Source organism: Mirounga angustirostris, unplaced genomic scaffold, assembly GCF_029215605.1.
Source record: "Mirounga angustirostris isolate CCGP_5_RB_7025 unplaced genomic scaffold, mMirAng1.0.hap1 SCAF_11, whole genome shotgun sequence".
Lineage (NCBI taxonomy): Eukaryota > Metazoa > Chordata > Mammalia > Carnivora > Phocidae > Mirounga > Mirounga angustirostris.
Genome location: NW_026991719.1, coordinates 963,264 through 986,768, shown reverse-complemented (window position 1 = coordinate 986,768; position 23,505 = coordinate 963,264). Strand labels below are relative to the sequence as shown.

The following is a 23,505-nucleotide window of genomic DNA, read 5'->3' as shown; positions in this document are numbered from 1 at the left end:
CCAGGGACTGGGTGGAAACGGCGTTTATTTACGAAATGAGCCTGACACAACTCTTCTTCCTCGGTTGTAGCGGCTCCGCAGAGAGTGCGCTGGGGTGTCCCTCCCCCCACCCCCATACAGTCGGACCGTCTGTTGGTCCAACCGCAGCCAGGCTGTGCGGGCACCTGGCCGTGCAGAGAAGGAGGTCTGACGTCCTGTGTCATGTCTCCCCCAAAACCTGCACCTCCGCCACTGGGCAGTCCTCCCGGCTTGCTCTGCTGGTCTCCCAGGCCACCTGCAGGGGACAAGGGGGTCAGGCTGAGCCGCAGAGCTGTAGTCTTGCAGCAAGGGTCCCCCCCGACCCCGAAAAGCCGCAGGGGCCTGACTGGTCCTGGGCACTTTGGTCACTGGGGCTCCAGGCCTTGCCCACCTGCAGGAGCGCCTCGGGCGAGCGCCCATCTCCTCACGTGACCATCACCTGGCAGTCTTGCCCTTCTTCCCGCCAGGGCCAACACGCAAGCATCCTGCTCCCCAGGAGGGGCTGTGGCCACCCCGTCCCAGACCCACCCACCCCACCCCCAGCAGAAGCCCAGACGTACCAACTTGCTGTTCTGAAGGTTGTTAGCGATGGGGTCTTTCATGTGAGGGATAGGGGGGAAGAGCTTCTGCAACACTGAGTACCTTGGAGGACAGAGAGACACTGGCTCTGAATCCAGAACTCGGGAGGGGGGGGACCGGAGAGAGCCGCAGGCTCCGAATGGAGAACTCGGGGGGGGCACTGGACGCCAGAGAGAGCCGCAGGCTCTGAATCCAGAACTCGGGGGCCCCTGGACACCAGACAGAGCTGCAGGCTCAGAATCCAGAACTCGGGGGGGGGGGGCACCGGAGAGAGCCGCAGCCTCCGAATCCAGAACTAGGGGGCACCAGACGCCAGAGAGAGAGCCGCAGGCTCCGAATCGAGAACTCGGGGGCCCCCGGACACCAGACAGAGCTGCAGGCTCCGAATCCAGAACTCAGGGGCCCCCGGACACTGGGATGGAGTTAGGACTCTAGCCCCAGGGTGGGGGTGGGTGGGGGGCTGGTCTCTACTGCCTGCCCCCAGCACCAGGTCTTACAGCCAGGAGCAATCCTGGTCTGCAGGGGCCAAATGCTGATCTGCTGGGGCCCGTGCACCCCACCCCGACCCCTGCCACAGACCCCTGGCCCCCAGGCTGCTGGCACCCACCACGGACCCTGCCACTGCCCACGGCTTCCACACAGACCAGCGGCCCCTACCTGAGCAGGAGGCCCATCCACGCCCAACGCCGAGCCCCTGGGCTGGGCGGCTCCGCCTGAAGCGGCCGGGAGGGGCGTGGATGCAGCCAGAGAGAGGCCAGATCCCCCGGGGACAGACCCCAAGGCCCGCTGCGGGACTAGACCTGGCAGGGCTCCACAATTTGGCATTTGGGAGGTGCCTCAGGGGCAGGAGTTGCTATCCGTGGGAAAGGTCAGGATTACCCTGTCGCTGGACCCCTGCCTGCTGCGGAGACGGAGACGGAGGAGGAGGAGGGGAGGGGAAGGGAAGGGAAGGAGGAGGAGGAGGAGGACTAGGAAGGCGGCTCCCAGAGTCCCCCCCCCCGAAGGATGTCGGGGATGGGGAATCTGGGCCAGGGGTGAGAGGCCGAACAGCGGGGACACGCAGGTGAGCCTGGCTGTAGACCCGGCACTTGAGCTAAGGGTCTGGGGAGGGAGGGTCCCGAGGATGCTGCATCGGCCCCCAGCTTCTGGATTTCCATGGGCGGCAGGGACCAGAACAGGGTCCTGCCTCAGAAGGACCTCGGGGACGCTTGAGGCGGCAGCCTGCTCCCTGGGGGTGTCGCGGTCCAGCAGGTACGACCCGCACGCGGTAGCAGGAGGGGGGGACGGGGATGGGGAGCAGCGCCCTGCGGGGAGGCCAGCGAGGTCGTGGGGGCGGCGCGCTCACCTCCCACACAGCACGACCACGAGCCCCGGGACCAGCAGTGTTCCCAGCAAGACCAGCGCGGTCAACAGCCAGCCGGGCGGCTGCGAGTCCTCCCCGAGGTCGCACACTACGGAAGAGGGTGGACGGGGCACGTCAGCAGGCCCCAGGGCTGGTGCTTGCACCCAGCCCTGAAGCCTTCCCCAGGGGCTCCCCGACAGGCAGCAGGCACTCGGGCGCGTCCAGGAGGGCATGGTGGCCCCCTGCACGGGGGGCCGGCCTCGGCGCCGCAACACCGAGGCCCCCGCCGCAGGCCCCACACCTCTTGCAGCTGAGCCCGGGTCCTAGACCGCGAGCATTCCCTGCAGCCTGGCCGGGAGGGGGAGTCCCTGACGCGCCGACCTGCAAAGACCTCAGGCTCCCCTCTGGGACCGCGGGGCCCTGTGGGAAGTGTGGGAGTTTTCTGGGGCTGCCACAACCAGGTCCCACAGACAGGGTGGCTGAGGCTGGGAGTCCGAAATCCTGGCGGGGCCGAGGCGGGTTCCTCCTAAGACCTCTCTCCTGGGCGTGTAGACCCTGTGTTCTCCCTGTGTCCTCACGGGGTCGTCCCTCTGTGCGTGTCTGTGTCCTCATCCCCTCTTCCTATAAGGACCCCAGTCCTATGGGATCAGAGCCCACACTACTGACCTCATTTTACCTTAACCACCTCTTTAAAGACCCCACCTCCAAATACAGTCTCATTCTGAGGTCCTGGGGCTGAGGACTTCAATAGGTGAATTTGGAGGGACACATCTGAGCCCACAACAGAGGGTCTTTGCAGATGGAATCAAGTAAACCTCAGGTCCCAGTGGAATAGGATGGGCCCTAATCCAATGACGAGTGTCCTTATAAAGAGGAAATTTGGACACAGAGAGACACAGAGGAGAAGCCACGTGAGGATGGAGGCAGAGATGGGAGGGACGTGGCCACAAGCCCAGGGAAGCCCGGAGCCCCAGAAGCTGGAAGAGGCAGGGAGGACCCTCCCCTGGAATCTCCATGGGGAGCACAGTCTTACTCCGCCTGGATCTCAGACTCTGGTCTCCAGAGCTAGAAGAGCATGGATTCCTGTGGGGTTTTAAGCCCCCTCCCCAACAACGTGTGGTCATTTATTGCAGTAGCCCCGTGACCAAGGTTTCCTATGCGCCACTGAAACAGGACGTTCTTGGGGGAGCCAAGGAGGAGGGTCTGGTTTCAGAACAGGTCAAGGAGAAATGGCAGCTCTTATTTGGGGGGAAATCCTTCTAATTAGGCCCAAGAGCCATGCCAGGGACCATGTTGGATAAAAGAGGAAGTCGTGTGCCTGCTCACAACAAGCCATGGGGGTTCTAACTGGGGGTCTTGTTCCTCCCCCTCGCTGCCCCCCCATGGGGTGAGCACAAGGCGCAGGGTCAGCTGTTGTCTTCAGAGACACAGACACGTCTTTGGGGACACAGAAGCACGTGGAGCTCGATCCTGGCTCCTTTGGCGGCAGAGCAGCCAAGAGCAGGGATGAAGAGCCCGTCTGAGCGTGCGAGGGGTCTGTGCTTCCTTGACCAGGGCTGGTGCCCCCCAGCGTCCAGCGCACCCGAGGGAGAGGTGAAAGGGTGCCCCACTCACCAAAGTATTGGGGGACACTCCACTCGCTCCACGTGTTGCGGAAGAAACCTTTCACCTTTAGTCTCGCCATGTAGTTCCCGGGATTGTGAATCTGGAAGAAGTTTTCCTGGAGCTGAGGTTGAAAAGGAAAGAAGGAAAGGCTGTTCCCGGTTGGCAGGGAGACAACGGGGCCCTGTCGTGGGTGGAGTGGGTCCTCCCCCAAGCTCGTGCGTGAACGTTCTCGCCCCTCCTTTGGAAACAGGTTTGGAGGAGATGCAATCAGTTAAGGAGAAGGCCGCTGGGGTAGGGGGGCTGTAATCCATTACCACTGGTGTGGTTACGGAAAGGGGCAATTTGGCAACAGACACACACACACTGGGGGAAGACCGTGTGCATGATGGTCTCCCATCATGCCAAGGAGCCCCAGAAGCTGGGAGAAAAGCCTGGAGCCTCCAGAGGCAATGAGGTCCTGCCCCATCTGGATCTCGGACGTCCGGTCTCCCGGGCCCGGAGAGAAGAGAGCTGTGTTTTAAAACCCCCAGTCCGGGACACGGGTTATGGCAGGTGTCCCCCCACCAGGGGAGCTAACACAGGCCCCCCAAGAGAGCAAACCCGACCAGCCTTGATCACGGAAGATGCCTGCAGTTCAGAGGGGCCCAGATCCTGGAGCCCCCTACCTTTCTCAGCCCAGGCTCTTGGTGTCCAAATAAAAATGTTCTTCGTCAGCACTGGGAGGTAAAGAACCCGGGGACACCCTCAACGAGGCCGAGACTATGGTGACATGAGTGGGTGTTGTGCCCTGCATGGGGCCCTGCCAACTTATGAATGGTGACCTCCTCACCCCGCTCCCCAAGAAAGATACGTCCCCTCCCCCCGGAGGCTGTAGTCGGGACCTTCTTTGAAAGTAGGGTCTTTGCAGATGTGCTTACGTGAAGGATCTCAGGATGACCTCATCCTGGATCAGCGTAGCCCTACGTCCAATGACAAGAACCCTAACAAGGGACAGAAGTGGAGACAGACACAGAGGAGAAGCCACGTGAGGACAGAGCTTCATCTCTGAGCTGTTTCCCCTCAGCACAGACTCCTGGAGATTGCCGGATGGGTGAGCGGGGCCCCCACACAGAGTCGGGCACCGCGAAGTGGCTGGACAGTAAGAAAAACACATTTGTGATGCCCAGTTCGGGGACGGTGGGGGACACTCACCTTCTCTGTGTAGGCAGGATTGCGGCCCTACAAAACAAGAGTGGAAATTGGTGGGTGTCTGATGCCGTCCCCTGACGAAGGCCCTTGTTTGAGCCCTTTTAGGTTTATACAGAAACCGAGTACAAAATAATCAGGGATTGAGTCTAAACGATCAATATCATTATAAATAAATATGAGTATAAAGGAGAGATTAACTAAAAAATACCTGGTCTTTTCTTTTTTTAATAGAATTAATAACCTTTATCCTTCTAAGCAGTTTTAGGTTTACACAAACATTAAGTATAATCACTAGTTGAATATAAATAATAAATAAATATACAAAGAAGTAAAGAAACAATACATTTAAGTCAATAACTGAGTATGAAATACTAATTAGCTCAAAACATTTTGTCATTTTCTTTTATAGACTTATAATTCTTTTAAGTTTATTTATTCATAGTCTCTACACCCAACGTGGGGCTCAAACTCATGACCCCGAGATCCAGTCGCACGTTCCACCGACTGAGCTGGCCAGGCGCCCCCATACTTGATCATTTTTTTTTTTAAGAGTTTTTTTTATTTATTTGACAGAGCACAAGCAGAGGGAGAGAGAGGGAGAAGCAGGCTCCCTGCTGAGCAAGGAGCCTGATGCGGGACTCGATCCCAGGACCCTGGCATCATGACCTGGGCCGAAGGCAGCCGCTCAACCGACCGAGCCACCCAGGCGCCCCCATACTTGATCATTTTTTAAGATAACTTTATTCAGGCATAATTTCCTTGAGCAAACCACACATTGAAAGCACAGGATTTGGTGCGCTTTGAGAAATACTATGCACATAAAAGCAGCTCAGTGTTCCAGGTAAGGAACGACCCCGTCACCCCCGAATTTCCCTGTGCCCCTCTGTCATGCCTTCCTCCCTGCACACACCCAGAGCACACGTGTGTCACTCGCTGTAGATCATTCTGCATGTTCTATGCTTCTGTATATAAATGGGATCCTCTAGGGTGGACCTCGAGTCTGGCTCACCTTCACTGGGGGTTTGGACTCCACAGCGCGGATATGTTTTGTTCACCCCTTCTCTTGGGTTGTTCCCAAACTCAGCTGCTATGAACACGCAGGTCCGCACTTTGGTGGGCTTATGTTTTCGTTATTCTCAGAGCCAGACCCCGCATGGGAATGGCTGCCTCCACGAGATACTACCAAAGCCTCTTCCAAAGTGCCGGTGCCATTTTTTCTCAAAAGGATGTGATTTTATCCTGGCTCTTACAATACGGAGAATGTTCATCCATAAGGGACATCTCAGAGAAGAAGAAGCCACGTATATCATTTTAAATGGTCACCAGTTTGTGACAAGCAAGTGTTGTAATCAACTGGGTGACACCGTCACCCACCCTTGGTTTGGCCAGACTTTGTCGTTTTAGCCAATCTGAGGGGTGGGGAGAGTGGCCTCTCCCTGTGGTTTGCATTTCTGTGGCAACTTTTCATGTGTTTATGGGGCATGAATACATCTTTGGGGAAGTGGTTGTTTCAACTTATTGCCCTTTAGTTTTTTTTCATGTAGTTGTTTGTCTTCTTGGTATTGACTTGGAAGCCTTTCTTATCCATCCCAAACATGAGTCCTTTGACAGACAAATACGCACCTGGCTTCTTCCATCTGTGATGTGCATTTTCAATTTTACCTCTGTATTTTGAATAGCCAACATTGTTTCTTTTGTTAAAGCTAAATTTTTTTTAGGGTGTGTATATTTTCTTTTGATGATTTTCACACATACAAAAGCTTACATGATCTTTAATTTTTTTCAGTTTGTGTGTGTGTGTGTTAACATTCTTCATTTTTATGTAGGGTTTATGTTTTTTTTTTATTTAAAATTTACTTCAGTTTTATTTTTATTTATTTTTTTACTTTATTTTTATTTGTGTTTATTTTTAAAAGACTAAAAACTTTTTTTTTTGATTCATATTTTTTTGTGTGTATGTTTTATCTGCCTCCAAAGCTTTGGGGTACAGATTCTAGAGAATCTAGACTTGCCAGCTACAACAAGCATTTACCTTTTGTATTTGAAGTTCATACTCAAATCTGAGATTGACGTGGCTTAACACTTTCCATTCCATCATCGAATATGATTTGTTACACGTTGCAGTGATATTGGGTGAACTTAATCTCTCTAGGACAGGGGAAAAAAAAAACAAAAAACAAAGAGACTTTTATGAGTAAAACAAATCAACATCCCCCCAGCCCACTCCCAGAAGATACTTTGAAAACAGGCTTCATAGAAATTTAGGGTGATGGGAAGGAGAGGAAAAGGTCCTTCCAAGGTTAAAGAATGGGCAAAATATCAGTATAGATGCATGACAAAATATGTTGAGATATCTATCCACTTGAATTAGCCTTAGGTCTAGCTGCTCAGACAGGAGCCTGTGAGAGACCCCCGCCCACCCTGGGACCCTTCTGGAAAGCGCTCTTCAGGTCTGTGCCTTGGACGTCCCCAGGTCTACACCTGATTTTTCCCCTTTGGCCGTAATTCCACTGTTCTTTGGCAGAGGGAGGAAAGCCTGTTGCACGCGTGGACTCCCTCCTTCCTTCAGGCCTGTGTGAGCCTGGCCCGCTCCCCACCCTGCGCAGGGTCAGTCCCATTTCCAAAGCCCTTGGCCGGCCAACTGCACTCCCAGAAACATCTGTCCCTCCTCGTGTTCCCCAGACCCCGCGTGCTGTAGCCAGGTCCTCCCCGGGCGTCCTGCCCTGCCTTCTGGCTGCTGAGACCCTCCTGGCCGTCCCTGTTCGGGTGCTCTGCCCTCTGCCCTCCTTCTGGGCATTCAGCGTCCCCTGACTCCATGGTTTCGCCAAGCTTCCTACGTGACCACGTCTGAAACTACACCCCAGGTCCGACCTCCACTGGGAGCCCAGCCCTGGGTCCTCACCTGCCTGCAGTGCTGTTCCACCTGGATCCCTGGCTGAAAGCTCACTACAGGGCAGTCCCCAGCTCTGGGTCTCCTCCCCCCCCCAACCCACCTGCTCTTCCTCTCTGCTGGCCCTCTTCTTCCTCCCCCTCCCTTCCCCCATCTATGACGTCACCCTGCCCCCAGGCTCCCTCAGTCGTGCCTCTACCACAGGAGGATGCACAGAATCCATCCGCAAAATAGTCTCGAAACCAGCTCCCCTCCCTCCTCCCTGCAGCCAACCAGGCCCTGCCCATCTGTGGCCACCTTACTGTGGGACACACCCACCCCCACCCCACCAATGGACTTGTCCCCTCAGAAGCAGGAGACAGGGCATGACGCCTGCTTCGGAGGATGCGCCCATTGGCAGGGCCAGGAGAGTGAGGCCAGGAAGGCAGGGGCACCCCAAAGGGCAGGTGGGTCAGTCCTGCTGGGGAACAACCCTGGAGACAGCCCAGAACCCGCCTGCTAGGAGCCACCCAGCCCAGGTGAGGGAGCAGGGTTACCCACCAGCCCCTCCGACTTTGGGCAGAGTGCTAACGTCCTGCCTGCCTGTGGGCTGAAAGGCTCCGGTCGCAATATGACACACACAGGCAGGGTCCCCTTGTAGACCTATGGCTCCTTGTGGGAGGAAGGGCCAGGGTCAGGGTGAGATGTGAGTCACTTTCTACAGAGCTCTGCAGGGAGGGGAATGGTCACCCCCAAATGGTACATCCATGTCAAATCGCTAAAACCTGTGAAGGGGATCTTGTTTAAAAACAGGGTCTTTGCAGGTATAATAAGGGAAGGATCTTGAGATGATGTCCTTCTAGATCATGGTGGCCCTAAATCCAATGACAGGTGTCCTTACAAGAGACAGAAGAGGAGACACAGATATAGGAGAAGCCACGTGACGACGGAGGCAGAGGTGGGAGGGACACGGCCACCAGCCCAGGGACACCTGGAGCCCCAGAAGCTGGAAGAGGCAGGAAGGACCCTCCCCTGGAGCCTCTGGAGGGAGCACAGCCCTGCCCCACCTGGATCTCAGTGGCCCTGCCCCACCTGGATCTCCAGAGCTGGGGGATAAATTCCTGTGCCTTAAGCCTCACAGTTTGGGATCATTTATGAAGATACCAACTGGGAAATGATAAAGCACCACGGCCCGCTTCTCTTGGTGTCAACGAGCAACATCCGGGACACTATTCAGCAGCCACCCCTGCAAGCCTGAACCTGGCCCATCCCAGCACAGAGCTGTGTGTGACTGATGTCCTTGCACATGGCCCCAGGCTTGGGTCCATGCTCTCCTGGCGCCATGTTGAAATTGCTAGTAACGTTATTGTATTCATCTCCCAGGGCTGCCTGGTACGCCACCAACAGGTGTGTTGGACCATAGAAATATGTCTTCTCACAGTTCTGGAGACCAGAAATCTGAAATCCAAGTGTCCACGGGGCTGGTTCCTTCTGGAAGCTCAGAGGGAGAATCTGTTTCAGGCCCCGTTCCCACTTCCGGTGACTCCTGGCGGTCCTTGGCGTTCCTGGGCTATAGACACATCACCCCTATGGCCTCCCATAGCCTTCCTGTCTGTCTTTGGGTTGGCCTCTGTGTGTCCTCCTTTTCTTGTAAGGGAACAGCCATATTGGATTAGGGCCTGTCTGTAACAAGTGCAAAGACCCTATTTCCACATAAGGTGGCATTCACAGCTGCCAAGATGTGGACAGATCTTTTGGGGGGACAACAGGCATTTTTGAATTTGTGTTCCTGGGGAATAATGGAGCATGCACTGGGGACACGGAGCCCCCAGTTCCCATTTGACCCCTCCATGCATTCCCTACCGGGCTATCACACAGCCACCACCCCACTGCACTAACCACTGTCTCCTCCCACCCCTGCTGGGAGCTGGGGTGAGGACACAGGGGTCCAGGTGGGAGCGTGCATTGAGTTGCAGGTGGTCTTGGACACGGTCTGGATGTACCAGTGAGGGCCCCATGTCTGAGGGAACAGCGTCCAACCAGTGCCAATAAAACACAGCATGGAGGGGCGCCTGGGTGGCTCAGTCGTTAAGCGTCTGCCTTCAGCTCAGGTCGTGATCCCAGAGTCCTGGGATCGAGCCCCGCATCGGGCTTCCTGCTCGGCGGGGAGTCTGCTTCTCCCTCTCCCACTCCCCCTGCTTGTGTTCCCACTCTCGCTGTGTCTCTCTCTGTCAAGTAAATAAATAAAAAACCTTAAAACAAAAAACACAGCATGGAGCTCAAGAGGTGGGAGGCCAGAGACAAAGGAAGAGTCCCCCTGCTTTTCAAGCAAGAGGCCTTGCCTTTTTCCCCTCTGCACCACATCTCAATTCACGTAGCCGGCCACATGCTTCCTTACCCCACGTGGACCCACCAGGGCAGGCCCAGGCTCCCAGAGGCTGAAACGTGTCACACTTTGGGGAGGGGTCCAGTTAAAGAAAATGGATGGCGACATAGCTTTGTTACGATGGGGTTTGTGTTCCAGAAACCCACTGGCATATCAATGCAGGGCCTTGACAGGTGCTGTGGGCATGACTCTCACCCCTCCCCAAGACTTGTGATGGAGGCATGTGTCCCGTGTGTTCTAGGAATGTTCCAGAAGCAAGCAGGTTACTTCCTTAGGTGCAAGGAGCTCATAGCCACTGCTAGGAGATGAACACGTGTCATCCTCAAATGCACAAGCCCTGACCCCCAGTGGGATGGCATTCAGAGGTGAGCCTTCGGGAGGTAATTAGGGTTACCTGACATCATGAAGGTGGGGCCCCCCCATCATGATGGGACTCGGGTCCGTATAAGCAAAAGAGAACGGAGCTCTCTTTCTCTCCGTCGTTCCCCATGTGAAGTCACAGCGAGAGGCCTGCCAGGTGCAAGTCAGGAAGAGGGACCCTCACCAGGAGTCAGATCTGCGGGCCCCTTAAGGTCGGGCTTCCAGCCTCCAGAACCGTGAGAAATCATGTGTCATTTCAGCCGGCTACTTGGGATTATTTTTTACGGCCCCCTCAGCTCAGACACCAGCATCCCAGAGCCGAGGGTGCAGCCTGAGAGCCGTGTCCTTGACCTGTACTCACCAATTTCTGATAATTCGACAGAACGGTCCACGCAGGGGATGCTGGCGCCGTGGCTTGTGCCTCTCACCAGGATCTGGAGCTGTTTCGGGAATCTGGACACATCATTGAAATGACACCGGACGTGTTTCCCCCGATCATCCGTTTCGTAATGTGGACACTCCTGCTCCCTGTGGGTCCTTCGGCAAGGAGGGAGCACCCAGGAATGACCCAGCGGCCCCATGTGCCCGGGGAGAGCCCTGCTGTGCCATGGCCACACCTACCTCAGCTCCTGCCAGTATAAGCGATACTGGATGTCACTGGGGGCCTCCCTGCCCACCTCCCAGCTGCACGTCAGGAAGTCCACGTCGTGCACCCAGCAGTCCAGACGTTGTGCGGCCGCCCCAGGGTTTCCTTCTGCATTTGCAAAGGAGGTGAAAAGAAGAGCAAATCGCCTTTCACACACACAGTTACAGGGACAAATACAGAGCTATCCTGTGGAGGCTTGAACCAGTTTCCCGCAATGATAACCCCTGGAAAACACGGTTCTGTGGTATCTCCAGCCAGATGTCAACACCTATATGCTCAAGATACAGGACAGTCTCACCCCCCAAGGGCCCCCCAGATGGTCCTTTTCTTGCCTCACCCCCTTCCCTCCTGTCCATCCTCACCGCCCCCACCGCCGACCACTCATCTGTTATGCATTTGCACACCATCAACTCAAGTAGGTCCTACGAATGAAATCCTCCTGCATACGTGATGCCCTAGGGTTGTGTGCTTTTTTTTTTTCCCCACTCCCTGCAGGTCCACCCAAGCTAAAAGTCATGGTTTTTGTATTCCTATGACCAACCAATGACAGAAAGCAAACAAAACCCAAAGAGGAACACGTTCCCCTCACCTTGCAGAGGATACTGAATCCCCATCAAGAACGGTGGGCCTTTGGTCAAGGAGATAGTGAAGTTTTTCACTTCACATAAGGGAAGTACGTGGAATTGGCAGTAACGATTTTTGTCGATGGCCTGAGAGAGACAGAGAACCATTTATTCATTGTTGAAAGAACACACGTAGTGTCATGGTGATGATATTCGGATTTAACAACAGCAACAACAATAACAACACCAACAAAACCATAAGTCTCCAGGACTTGCTCTATAGATTCCATGCAATCTTCATCAAAACCCCAGCAATTTATTTTGTGGTGGTTGACAAACTGGAAATGGTGTATAAATTACTGGTTGGTGGAGAGGGAGGGAGATGTGAACAGGTGAGGAGCACAGGATTTTTTTTTTTTAGGGCAGTGACATTGTTCTGTATAAAACGTATCATTCTCTATTTGTTAAAAGTCATCAAATCACACACTAAGAGTGACCCTTCAATAAACTGTGCACTCTGGGTGAGGATGATGTGTCCAAGCACGTTCATCAGTGGTAACAACTGTGCCATCTGGTGGGGAGGCTCATAGCGGGGAGGCTGTGCCTGTGTGGAGGCAAGGGGTTGGGGGTTCTTTTTTTTTTTTTTTTTTAAAGATTTTACTTATTTATTTGAGAGAGAGAGAATGAGAGAGAGCATGAGAGGGAGGAGGGTCAGAGGGAGAAGCAGACTCCCTGCCGAGCAGGGAGCCCGACGTGGGACTCGATCCCGGGACTCCAGGATCATGACCTGAGCCAAAGGCAGTCGCTTAACCAACTGAGCCACCCAGGCGCCCGGGGTTGGGGGTTCTATACCTTCCTCTCAATTTTCCTGTGAACCTCACACTGCTCTGGAAAAAAAGTGAAGTTTATTAATTGTTTAAAACTGTACAAAAATTTCTATAAAATAGTTCCATTTATGAATAAATAAATAATTCCATTTATGAATAAATAGATGAATATTCCATTTAAGGAATTCCATTATTAATAAATCGACCCTTTTCTAAGGATCGAATGATAAATGAAATTGGCATGGAAAAGCTGGGAAAATGAGGAAATAAAAATAGAACGTCACATGGAACAAAAATGAAAGGAAAATATTTATCAAGCTCATGATGAATTCCAGCTTCATATCTGTATTATATAGTAAGTTAATATAAATAGAAAATGATGTGAGGCTCCGAATGGATTAATAAGCAGAAGGTTATTTTCTTAAGATTTTCTTTTTAAGTCATCTCTACACCCAACGTGGAGCTCAAACTCACGACCCCCTGACATCAAGAGTCGCACATTCTACCAACTGAGCCAGCCAGCGCCCTCAGTTGGTGGAAATTGTAATTAATAAATGAAGAAGGCCTCTATCTAGTTAATCATATTTGTAACAGATTCAACCAGACTAGTTGTTAAATACATATTAACACAACGCATCTGAAGCTCTGGGAAAATGTGCGCCTTTGTGCAGTTTTCGGCACTGATCTAAAACTTCCTTGGATAATTCAGGTGAGGCTCATAAACACAGTCACTGTCTCTTGTCCGAGGAACTCGGGTTCCATAAAGGCTTCTAAAAGGAAGTTCAGAACGGCAGAATGTGGGGTAGACGAGTGTTTTCCCAAACCTGCCATAGCTGTGCTGAGCGCTGCTTCTGAGCATTCTCTGGCAGCCCAAGGATGGAGGTCCTCATGTATGCAGATCATGAAAACAGGAGAGGGAGAGACTCCACCCACTGAGAAGGGGAGCCCGTCTCCATTGAGGACAAACACACCAAACACAATATTTACCCATTTGGCCAAGAGCATAACGTTCAAGTAGCATAGAGACATGGGAAAACTGGACAAAAGCGCAAAGACCGTTAATAAAACAGAAATGAATTCAATTTAGGGAAAACCAACAGTGGATGAGGGAATGACAACAGGGTCCAGTATCTTGAAACAGTCCTCAGCAATTCCTTCTACATCTTTGGTACTGAGAAAAATATCTAGATCTCTCCTACATGCAATTTACGTGCACGGACGTTGTGAAGTAGGAATCCAACTTAATTTTAGTGCATTTTGGAAATTGTGCTGACTTCATGCATACAACACTCTATCTCTTCTATATCGACTTGAAATATCATCTTAGTTAAAATCCACCCTACCCCCACCTGCCGCCAATGCATGCTTCTGCTTCCAGATTGTTCCATTTCTTTAATCTATCCATGCATTCTGTCAATCTGATACTTTGGATAATCATAGCTTCTCAGCACATTTGGAGACATCATGGAAAGGCAAATTCCTGATCACTAGTGTTCTTTATCAACATTTCTTGGTTCTTCTGTAGCCTGCGTTGTTCCAGAGAGAGTTTAGAGTCAACTGGCCAAGCTCCAATGAAATCCCACCGAGCCTTGTCATGAACTGAATTGTGTCCCCCAAAATTCATGATGAAGCCCTCACCCCAAGACCTCAGAAAGTGGTTGTATTTAGACATCGGGTCTTTAAAGAGGGGATTAAGGTAAAATGGGGTCAGTAGGGTGGGCCCTGATCCCATAGGACTGGGGTCCTTATAAGAAGAGGGGGATGAGGACACAGACATGCACAGAGAGATGACCACATGAGGACAGAGAATGAACATAGTGTGTCTACATGCCCAGGAGAGAGGTCTCAGGAGGAACCAGCCTCAGCCCCACTTGGATCTCAGACTCCCAGCTTCAGGCCCACTTGGATCTCAGACTCCCAGCCTCCAGGACTGGGAGGAATAAATGTGTGTTGTATGAGCCCCTTCCTCTAGGGTATTTGTTATGGGGGCCCAGGTTGTGACTTATATTGTGTTAAATCAGGAATAATCTCAAGACAGCAAATTTATTCTCAAGGAAGTTGATAGGTGCCTCTTCCTCATGAGACTCTATGAGCTGTGAATGTATTGTATTCTCACCATAGCCCACCCATGGGATCTGTCACAGTTCTCAAGACCCCTGAACCTCAGAAGATGACACAGTACCGGATTTGGGTGAGAGGCGGGAAATGGCGGGAAAGCAAGCACTCACTTTCAGCTGGGTTTTGCTCCCTACCTGCAATCCCTGAACACATTTTCTCACCAACGCTCTCCAGGGACACCATCTTGGACATCCTACAGGTGGCGAACCCTGAGCTGTGGTGCCGGAAATAGACTCTCACCCCACATTCCATACCCAAGCCCAGAGCAGAACCCCCACCTCTGTGATGTCTGAGTCGGACTTGGCCCTAGGTTTCTGCTAGCTCTTAAGTTCCCGAAAGTCACGGAAGCTCCAGTGTGCCAAGTACAGGGAAGATGGTTTACCTTAGTGATAAGTTTTGAATTTATGAAACACAGAATTTCAGGAACATTTCCATGGAGGTCCCAGGTCAATCTCCTTTCTCCCGGCTCCATCCTTAGGTTCTTAATCGGTAAATTGGGATCTGAAATGTTTAGAGGTCAGAGTTAGAAGAAATACTGCGGTTGTTTGAACCCTTACCGCCATGGGAACTTCCTCCCACCGAGTTCACCTACAACCTCGGAAAGCAGAATTCTACACAGACAAGGCATTGCCGGGACCTGGCCGAGGCCATCAATCAACAGCGCCTTATTCCTCTCATTAGCCTGCCCTCCCAGTGATGGAGGAAAAAAGCCCCAAGAGTTGGGTAAAGCTGGTCACTTTCTGCCATCCCCATTTATCTTAAATGTATCTTTTGTGACCATGTTACTTTCCCTGAGAACTGAGAACAAATTCTGGCTTACATACGTCTCTCAAGGTCAACGATTCTGAGGACTAGTGGTTACCAGTGGCCATCGAAGATGCATTTCTTTCTTTCTTCTTCTTTTTTTTTTTTTTTTTGTTCTACTTTGAAAATATAAGGCATGGTCATTAGAATGATATTCATGACCTTCCACGGTTCACAGGCTGTTGGAGCAATTCTGACATTGCTGGAAAAACTCCGTGAGCACATACATCTGATTATGTTTTGAAATGGAATCAAAGCTCACGCATTCCTGCAACAGGGTCCCTGGGAAAGGGAGTCTCTAGTGGCAGACCACAGAGCTCAACATATCTGATCAAAGACTTGCTTGTGCATGTCCAAGGTGCTACTGAGTCATGTTTTGCCAGTAAGTCTGTAAAGCTACAACAAATACTTGGTGAGATTTTATTTGTGACTCCTTTCAAGGACTTACAGGATATGACTTTCATAAATGTTCACAGAATTTATAAACTGTAAGTGTCGTGATTAGTTATCAAGATCAACAGCCTTAGTTTCATAAGCAAGACCAAACCATATCAACACCTTGGTTTCTGCCATTATTTTCTTCTGACATATAAGGACAATTTATTCCTTCATAATAATAAAAAAAAATCATTTGGAGAAATATCTTTTAAATTGAAAATGTAATTCTTGATAGATTCCTTTTTAATTTAAATTCAATTAACCAACATACAGTACATCATTAGTTTCAGATGTAGTGTTCAATAATTTATCAGTTGTGTATAACACCCTCTTAAGAGAGTCTTATGCTTCAGGGGCACCTGGGTGGCTCAGTCATTAAGCATCTGCCTTCGGCTCAGGTCATGATCCTGGGACTCTGGGATCGAGCCCCAAGTCAGGCTCGCTGCTCCACGGGAAGCCTGCTTCTCCCTCTCCCACTCCCCCTGCTTGTGCTCCCTCTCTTGCTGTGTCTCTCTGTCAAATAAATAAATTAAATTAAATTAAATTTAATTTAATTTAATCTTAAAAAAATAGAGTCTTATGCTTCAAAATTTGCACTCAGTCCTGCCAACACATTAAATATCATTAAAACAGATATGAAGGATGAAGTAGTAAATATTAATGTTAGTATACTTTATCATATTTTAGTTTATTTTTATAAATAATATAAATGTATGTAAATTAACAGATATTTAAGGAAGAAATAGTATCATGTGCACAAAAGTTCAAAAAAGAAAGGGGGGCTGATGGGAAATATTTTCTGATTCATTTTAGGAGGCCAGCATTATCCCAATATCAAAATAAAAGATATTAAAAGTAAACTCAAGGCCAACACCCCTTATAAACATAGACACAAATCCCTTCAGAAAATATTAGTAAAAAAAACCCAGGAATACATAAACCTGGTAACACCTTATGAGATTTACTCTGGGAATGCAAGTTTTCTTTAACCATCAATATAATTCATCCCCATTAACCAGAAACTAATGATCTTCTCCATAGAAGCAGAAAAAAAAAATCGACCCAACTTAACAACCATTTGAGATTAAGAAATCTCAGCAAACTAAGAATGGAACAAATCTTCCTTACCCTGATAAATCTATGAAAATCTTTGAGCTAATTCAGACTCAATGGTGAAAGACTAACCACTTCTCCTTAAGACCAGAACAAGGCAAGGCGTCTGGTTTCAATACTTCTAATCCACCTAGTACTGTACCAATGGCCCCTCTTAATGCAATTTGGCCAACGTTGAAGCTTTAGGGGGCTTCCAGCTTAGGAGGGAAGATGTGAAAATTTTATTGCGTCAGCTGCCTCCTTCAGCCTTTGGTTCCTAGAAAGCATTTCACTTCCTACCTGTGGTCAGCGATCCTAGAGTACCCTCAGGCCTGAAGTGACCGCAAAGGCGGCAGCAGACTCTGCCCCAGGACAAGACAGGCAAATCAAAGATAATGCTCACACCTGGGGGTGTCAGGCTGAGAGGGGAAGCCCCTTCCCTTCCCAGACATCCCACATCTCCCAGCCCCTTGGGCATGGGGTGTGGCCATGTGACTGGGTTCTAGTCCACAAAATTCGACAGGAGACATGATGGTACTTCCAGTTCTCACCCATAAATGCTCCTGGAGATGCTGAAGGACCCTGGATCTTGGAGTAAATATCTGGGGCAAAACCACCTGTTCTGAGTCACACTGTGTCTCCTCAAAATTCGTGTTGGAGTCCCAACTTGCAGGACCTCACAATCGGACCTTATTTGGAAATGGGGTCATTGCAGGTATTAATTAATTAAGATGGGGTTGTTCTTGAATAGTGCAGAAACTAACACAATGTTACTGGTGTCCTTATTAAGAGGGGACATTTGGACACGAACAGACACAGAGGAGAAGCCACATGAAGACGGAGGCAGAGATGGGAGGGATGCGGCCACAGGCCCAGGGACACCTTGAGCCCCAGAAGCTGGAAGAGGCAAGAAGGACCCTCCCCTGGAGCCTCTGGAGGGAGCATGGCCTTGCCCCACCTGGATCTCAGTGGTCCTGCCCCACCTGGATCTCAGCAGCCCTGCCCCGTCTAAATCTCAGACTTCTGGTCTCCAGAGCTGGGAGACATAAATTAAGCCCCCCAGGCCATGGTATTTTATGCTGGCTGCCCGCGCAGACTCAAATAGCAGCCTTCAGAAGAATAATCCCTGGGCGCCTGGGTGGCTCAGTTGGTTAAGCGACTGCCTTCGGCTCAGGTCATGATCCTGGAGTCCCGGGATCGAGTCCCGCATCGGGCTCCCTGCTCGGCAGGGAGTCTGCTTCTCCCTCTGACCCTCCTCCCTCTCATGCTCTCTGTCTCTCATTCTCTCTCTCGCAAATAAATAAATAAAATCTTTAAAAAAAAAAAAGAATCCCTTCCTCTCTGTCCCCCACAAAACATCTGAATTCCACCCCTATTTGAGGAAGGAATAAATGTCTAATGGGTTATGAAATCTTATGGCTGTCACCACAGCTAACATCTTCTGACGCAACCGAGGTGGGTACGCTCCTGGACTCCTGGAGAACCTATCGTGCCTGGGGCCCCGAGCTCGGCCCACGTCTGTGTGCCTGGGAACCCGGCGTGGAAAACATGCAGATGGCCTCTGTCTCAGGTCCGCCCCTTACTTGGAAAATTCCTGATGGCGACTGGGTTCCATGCGGACACTCCTGCAGGTCAGTGTGAACCTTCAGAGACATTAGCAGCCCCGTCTTCCTCGTGGCCTTGGGCTCACTCAGGGCCCGCACCCAGGCTAAGTCAACGCTCTGTGCTCTGTACTGGGCTTCACTGGCTTCCAACTGGCTCCCTGGGACATTTCCTGCTGCATGCCCGTCAGCCGCCCCTGTGCCCTGAGTCTGACCAGACTGACAGTCAGAAGTGGGCACAGATGGCTCGGGGATTGTAATCAGCATCTTCTCATCTCATTACTTCTGGTTACTATGGAGTCTCATTATCCTTCATTGAATGATGTCATTATTCCCCATCATCATGATGCAATATCGTATGAGCCACATGGAAGGCAAGGAGACCGTACTTTGCCACACATGGCCTTCTCCTCAGGCACATGTCTGTGGCTACACGCTCCCTTCCTATAAGGATGCCTGTCCTGTTACATTAGGACCACACCCTGATGGCCTTATCTCCGCTTAATTCCATCAGGAAGGACTCCATCTCCAAACATGGTCACATTCATAGGTTCTGGGGGTGAGGGCTTCCAGGGAGGACCTTGGTGGGGACACAGGTCAGCCCATAACCAATGCCGTTCCCATGACCCTACCCAGAAAGGGGAGACACAGGTGAAACCCCATTTCGCACTGGAATAATGATTCAGGACCAGGGTAGGTGATGCATCCTTGCATTCGAGCTACATTGAAATGCTCAGCCCCTTGACCCGATCACAGTCGGTATCCTGGCTATGAGATTGTACCATGACAGCATTGCAAGGCGATCCCATTGGCGGGATAGGGGCGAGGGGCACATGGGCAGTCTCTGCATCAGCTCTTACAGCTGCCAATGCATCTATAATGATCTTGACATGGAGTTTAACTGAACGACAAAATGCCTGACACAGCCACAGACCACAGTTGGGTTTTCGTCCTACCTTCCTCCGATTGCAGCAGACCGGAGACAGACGTCAGAAACACCGTGAGCCACACCAAGGCCATAGCGACGTGGCTCCCACGGCAGGGAGGTCGTGTGCTGGAAGAGAAGGCACAGTTAGAGTGTGGGATGGGGGAGGATGAACTTAGGGAAGCTACTGCTCACGAGCCTGGAGCTCCTTCCAGGAGGGAAGGCTCTGGGTATGTGCATGTGTGTGGGCGTGTGTGCATTCGCGTACATTCATGTGCATGTGTGCACATTCGTATACACATATGTACATGTGTGTGCATTTGCATATACCCATGTCCATTCGCGTACATCCATGTGCATGTGCGCACATTCGTATACACATATGTACATGTGTGTGCATTTGCATATACCCATGTCCATTTGCGTGCATTTGCGTACATCCATGTGCATGTGCGCACATTCGTATACACATATGTACATGTGCATACATTTGCATATACCCATGTCCATTCGCGTACATCCATGTGCATGTGCGCACATTCGTATACACATATGTACATGTGCGTGCATTTGCATATACCCATGTCCATTCGCGTACATCCATGTGCATGTGCGCACATTCGTATACACATATGTACATGTGTGTGCATTTGCATATACCCATGTCCATTTGCGTGCATTCACGTACATCCATGTGCATGTGCACACATTCGTATACACATATGTACATGTGCGTGCATTTGCATATACCCATGTCCATTCGCGTACATTTGCGTACATCCATGTGCACGCGTGCACATTCGTGTACCCATGTGTATATGTGTGTGCCTTTGCGTAAACCCATGTCCATTTGTGTGCATTTGCGTACACCCATGTGCATGTGCATGCATTCGTGTACACCCGTGTGTGGGCATTCGTGAACACCCACGTCCATGTGCTTGCATTCACGCACACACGTGTGCATGTGTGTATGCATGCATATGTGTGCACACACGTGCATGTCTGGGTGTGCATGCGTGCGCCTATGCACGTCCTGTGTGTGTGTGTGTGCATGTGTGGACATCCCTGTGTGTATGTCAACCTGCCTTTAAAGACTTGCACCCTGGGTTCTGAGCATGCTCTTGGCTCCAGCCTCAGGCAGAAACCAGGAAAGCACACTCAACGCATGGTACCGGGAAACACTGCCATGACAAAGCACTGGAAGGAAGTGTCATTAAAAATGGGAAGTCAACACAGATCGAATTTCCTGAATGGGCACAGTTACGGTAACTGAACCCTGCATGGTCCCAACGCCCTGGTCAGGACCTTCCCAGCGTCCCCAGGAAGCCTCCCTCCTTGGGCTGGCTCTTTGGGATCTTCACCTGGGTGGCCAGGCTCCTGCCTCCACTGGGACCATCAGCAACAGGGTCTCCTGATGGGCCCCCATTCCTCCCCACCATATCATCGTTGGCAAACACCATTAGTGGCCTGGGGCTGGGCCTCTGTGCCCCTCAGAATTGCCCGCAAAACGTGCCCCCTGCACACCATTCCATCTGGAAAATCTCAGCCAGGATCAAGGAGCTGGGGCCTCAGACTCGCCTGGTCTTGTCCCAGGCATTCACAGCCCCCATCACAGGACCCAACATGGACCCCACCGGGGGTCTCATCTGCTCCCCTGAGCATGCGGCTGCAGACGGTCGGACAGGGTGGGTGCCGATGTGGCCATGAATGTCCGGGGGTCTGGAGCCCCCATTCGGATGGAGTCCACGGCCAGCCCAGAGGAGGGGTCGGGGGTGTGCGTCCTAGAGTGAGGCAAGGGCCGCCTGAAACAAGGTCCTTGGCGTTCCCATCTGGCATCATCACCTATAGGATCTTGCTCTTCATGGGACCCTCTCGGGGAGTCCTGGGGTGACACCCAGGCATCCGCGTTTTTAAAAATGTATCTATTTTTCCAAAAAGATTTTATTTATTTATTTGACAGAGAGACAGCGAGAGAGGGAACACAAGCAGGGGGAGTGGGAGAGGGAGAAGCAAGCTCCCCGTGGAGCAGGGAGCCCGATGCGGGGCTCGATCCCAGGACCCTGGGATCATGACCTGAGCCGAAGGCAGACGCTTAACCACTGAGCCACCCATGCGCCCCTAAAAATGTATCTATTAATTAATTTTTTATTGAGGTGAAATGCACATCCCATAAAAGTCAGCCTTTTAGAATGCAACTCAGGGGTACCTGGCTGGCTCAGTCGGTGAGGCATCTGCCCTCAGCTTAGGTCATGATCTCAGGGTCCTGGGATACAGTCCTGAGTTGGGGCTCCCTGCTCAGCGAGAAGCCTGATTCTCCCTCTGCCCCCCACCCGCTCACGCTCGCTCTCTCTGTCTTCTCTGTTCTGTGAAATAAATAAAATCTTTTTAAAAATGTAACTCCGGGGGCATCTGGTGCCTTCTCCACCTCTCTCTGGCTCCAGAACATTCCATGCAGCTAAAAGAAACCCTGTGGGCACAAGCTCTCAGTCCCCGTCCCCTGCCCAGCGCTGGCAGCCACTGACCCACTTTCTGTCCATGCATTTCCCTGTTTTGCACATTTTTCAGTCCGTGGGATCACGCATGGTGGGGCCTCGTGCGTCTGCTTCTCTCGCGGTGCATCGTGTCCTGGAGCTCCGTCTGCGGGCGTCAGGTGTCAGACCTCCGTTCCTTCTCGGGGCTGAGTCCTGTTCCCCTGCGTGGATGGAGCACGTTTCGTGCACATGTGGGCCGTTTGCATAATGCACCTGCAAGGGATCTGTGCTTCCTGATCGGTCCGAGCCCCCAGCCCCAGCAGCTCCCCGGCAGGCTGTGCTGGACGTCGGGAACGAGCCGCCGTGCCCACCTCGTACGCAGCCTTCCGTGGACCCCACAGCACTGCAGCCCCATGTGTGTGCTTATGCTTTTCCAAGAACCACGTCAAGGAACAGGACAGCGTGCTGGAACTCCATCTTCATCCCCTACTCTGTGCAGCTCAGCACGCCCGGCCGGTCAGCATGCAAGCATGGCCGTCACCCCCGTCCAGGGTGGATACTCGCGCCGTCCCCTGCATCCTTAGATGCTGTAACCCTTTCGGATCCCGGGTGCCGTGCCCAAGGGAGATGCACCGTGGCTGGAACGAGCCCCATCCCAATGCCCCTCGTCCCTCCCGGGGGTCGGGGGTCTTACCTGGGCGGCGGCGAAGGTCCCCCGTGGGAAAGACAGCTGGCCTGGGGAGGGGGGTAGAATCCAGACCCCAGACTCCTCTCTGTGGGTCCTCCTCCCAAATGTGCTGGAGGAAATGTCCCCAAAGAGAAACTGAAGCTGGCTCTCCCTTCTCAGCGTTTTTATGGTCATGACCAGGGGCCCCACCCTTAAAACCCGGACCCAATGGGGCTCCAGGTGGGCGGGGTGGGGTGGGGAGGAGGTCAGTGACCGGGTCGAGAACCCCGTCCCCGTGTCTGTGTGTGTCTCTTCCCTCGAAGCCAGGGTCAGCGACTGTGTACTTTCCCTGGAATGAGTCCCCTTTCTTTCAAAACTGTTATTTTCCTGTTCTCGTTTCTCTTTGCGTGTTCCTCTTTGTTACAATCCTAATTACTGCTCACCATGCAGGGCCGGCTTGGGCAACTTCCTGGCATCGGGGAGTATATGCCACATATACCAGTGGCTGGGTGGAGGGTTCCTGTGCTGTCTTCCCGCCAGGTCCCCGGGAAACGCTCTCCCGTCTGTGCCCCCGGAGACAGTCCCTGGTTAGGACCCTAGGTCCCCGGAGAGGACGCCGCCCAGGGCCAAATGCAGCCCTTCAGGTGGCAAGCGGCCTCCAGCTTTATTTCTAGCAGCAGTGGCCCTGTGCTCAGCCCCTGCTGGACAGACCCCATTCAGGGACAGGGGCTGACCGCTAGTCTTCACCCCGCTCACGCCTGTGAGAACACACCAGCTCCTCAGCGGCTCCGGAGCTCTGATCCACCGGCACAGAAAAGGGTCTTTGCAGACCTAAGCGAGTCTAGGATCTGAGATGAGCTCATGCTGCAGTAGGGTGGCCCTCAATGCAATGACAGCTGTGCGTCTAGGACACACGGAGACACAGAGGGGAAACGACGTGACAGAGGGGACCGACTGGCTCGTGCGTGGCAGTGAGTCCAGAACGGGCTTCCCCCACGGCACGGCC

At 52.1% G+C, this 23,505-nt stretch overlaps 1 protein-coding gene across 4 annotated transcripts; it reads right to left on the bottom strand.

Moving 5' to 3' along the window:
- IL3RA (interleukin 3 receptor subunit alpha) lies at positions 1-22,830 on the bottom strand. Of its 4 annotated transcripts, XM_064573665.1 has the most exons (13): positions 22,527-22,829; positions 21,884-22,053; positions 19,393-19,490; positions 14,884-15,002; positions 11,583-11,703; positions 10,969-11,101; positions 10,709-10,884; positions 6,765-6,880; positions 4,736-4,762; positions 3,554-3,665; positions 1,943-2,048; positions 579-660; positions 1-274 (listed from the first exon to the last, which is right to left on the bottom strand). In XM_064573665.1, the coding sequence occupies exons 3-13, from the start codon at positions 19,454-19,456 to the stop codon at positions 200-202; spliced, it is 1,131 nt and encodes a 376-aa protein (XP_064429735.1). In that variant the 5' UTR covers positions 19,457-19,490; positions 21,884-22,053; positions 22,527-22,829; the 3' UTR covers positions 1-199. The 4 variants fall into 4 exon arrangements, with proteins under 4 accessions (XP_064429735.1, XP_064429736.1, XP_064429734.1 ...); XM_064573666.1 differs by lacking the exon at positions 21,884-22,053 and having other exon boundaries at positions 10,709-10,800; positions 22,527-22,830; XM_064573664.1 differs by lacking the exon at positions 21,884-22,053 and having other exon boundaries at positions 22,527-22,828.
- Positions 22,831-23,505: the final 675 nt, after the last annotated feature.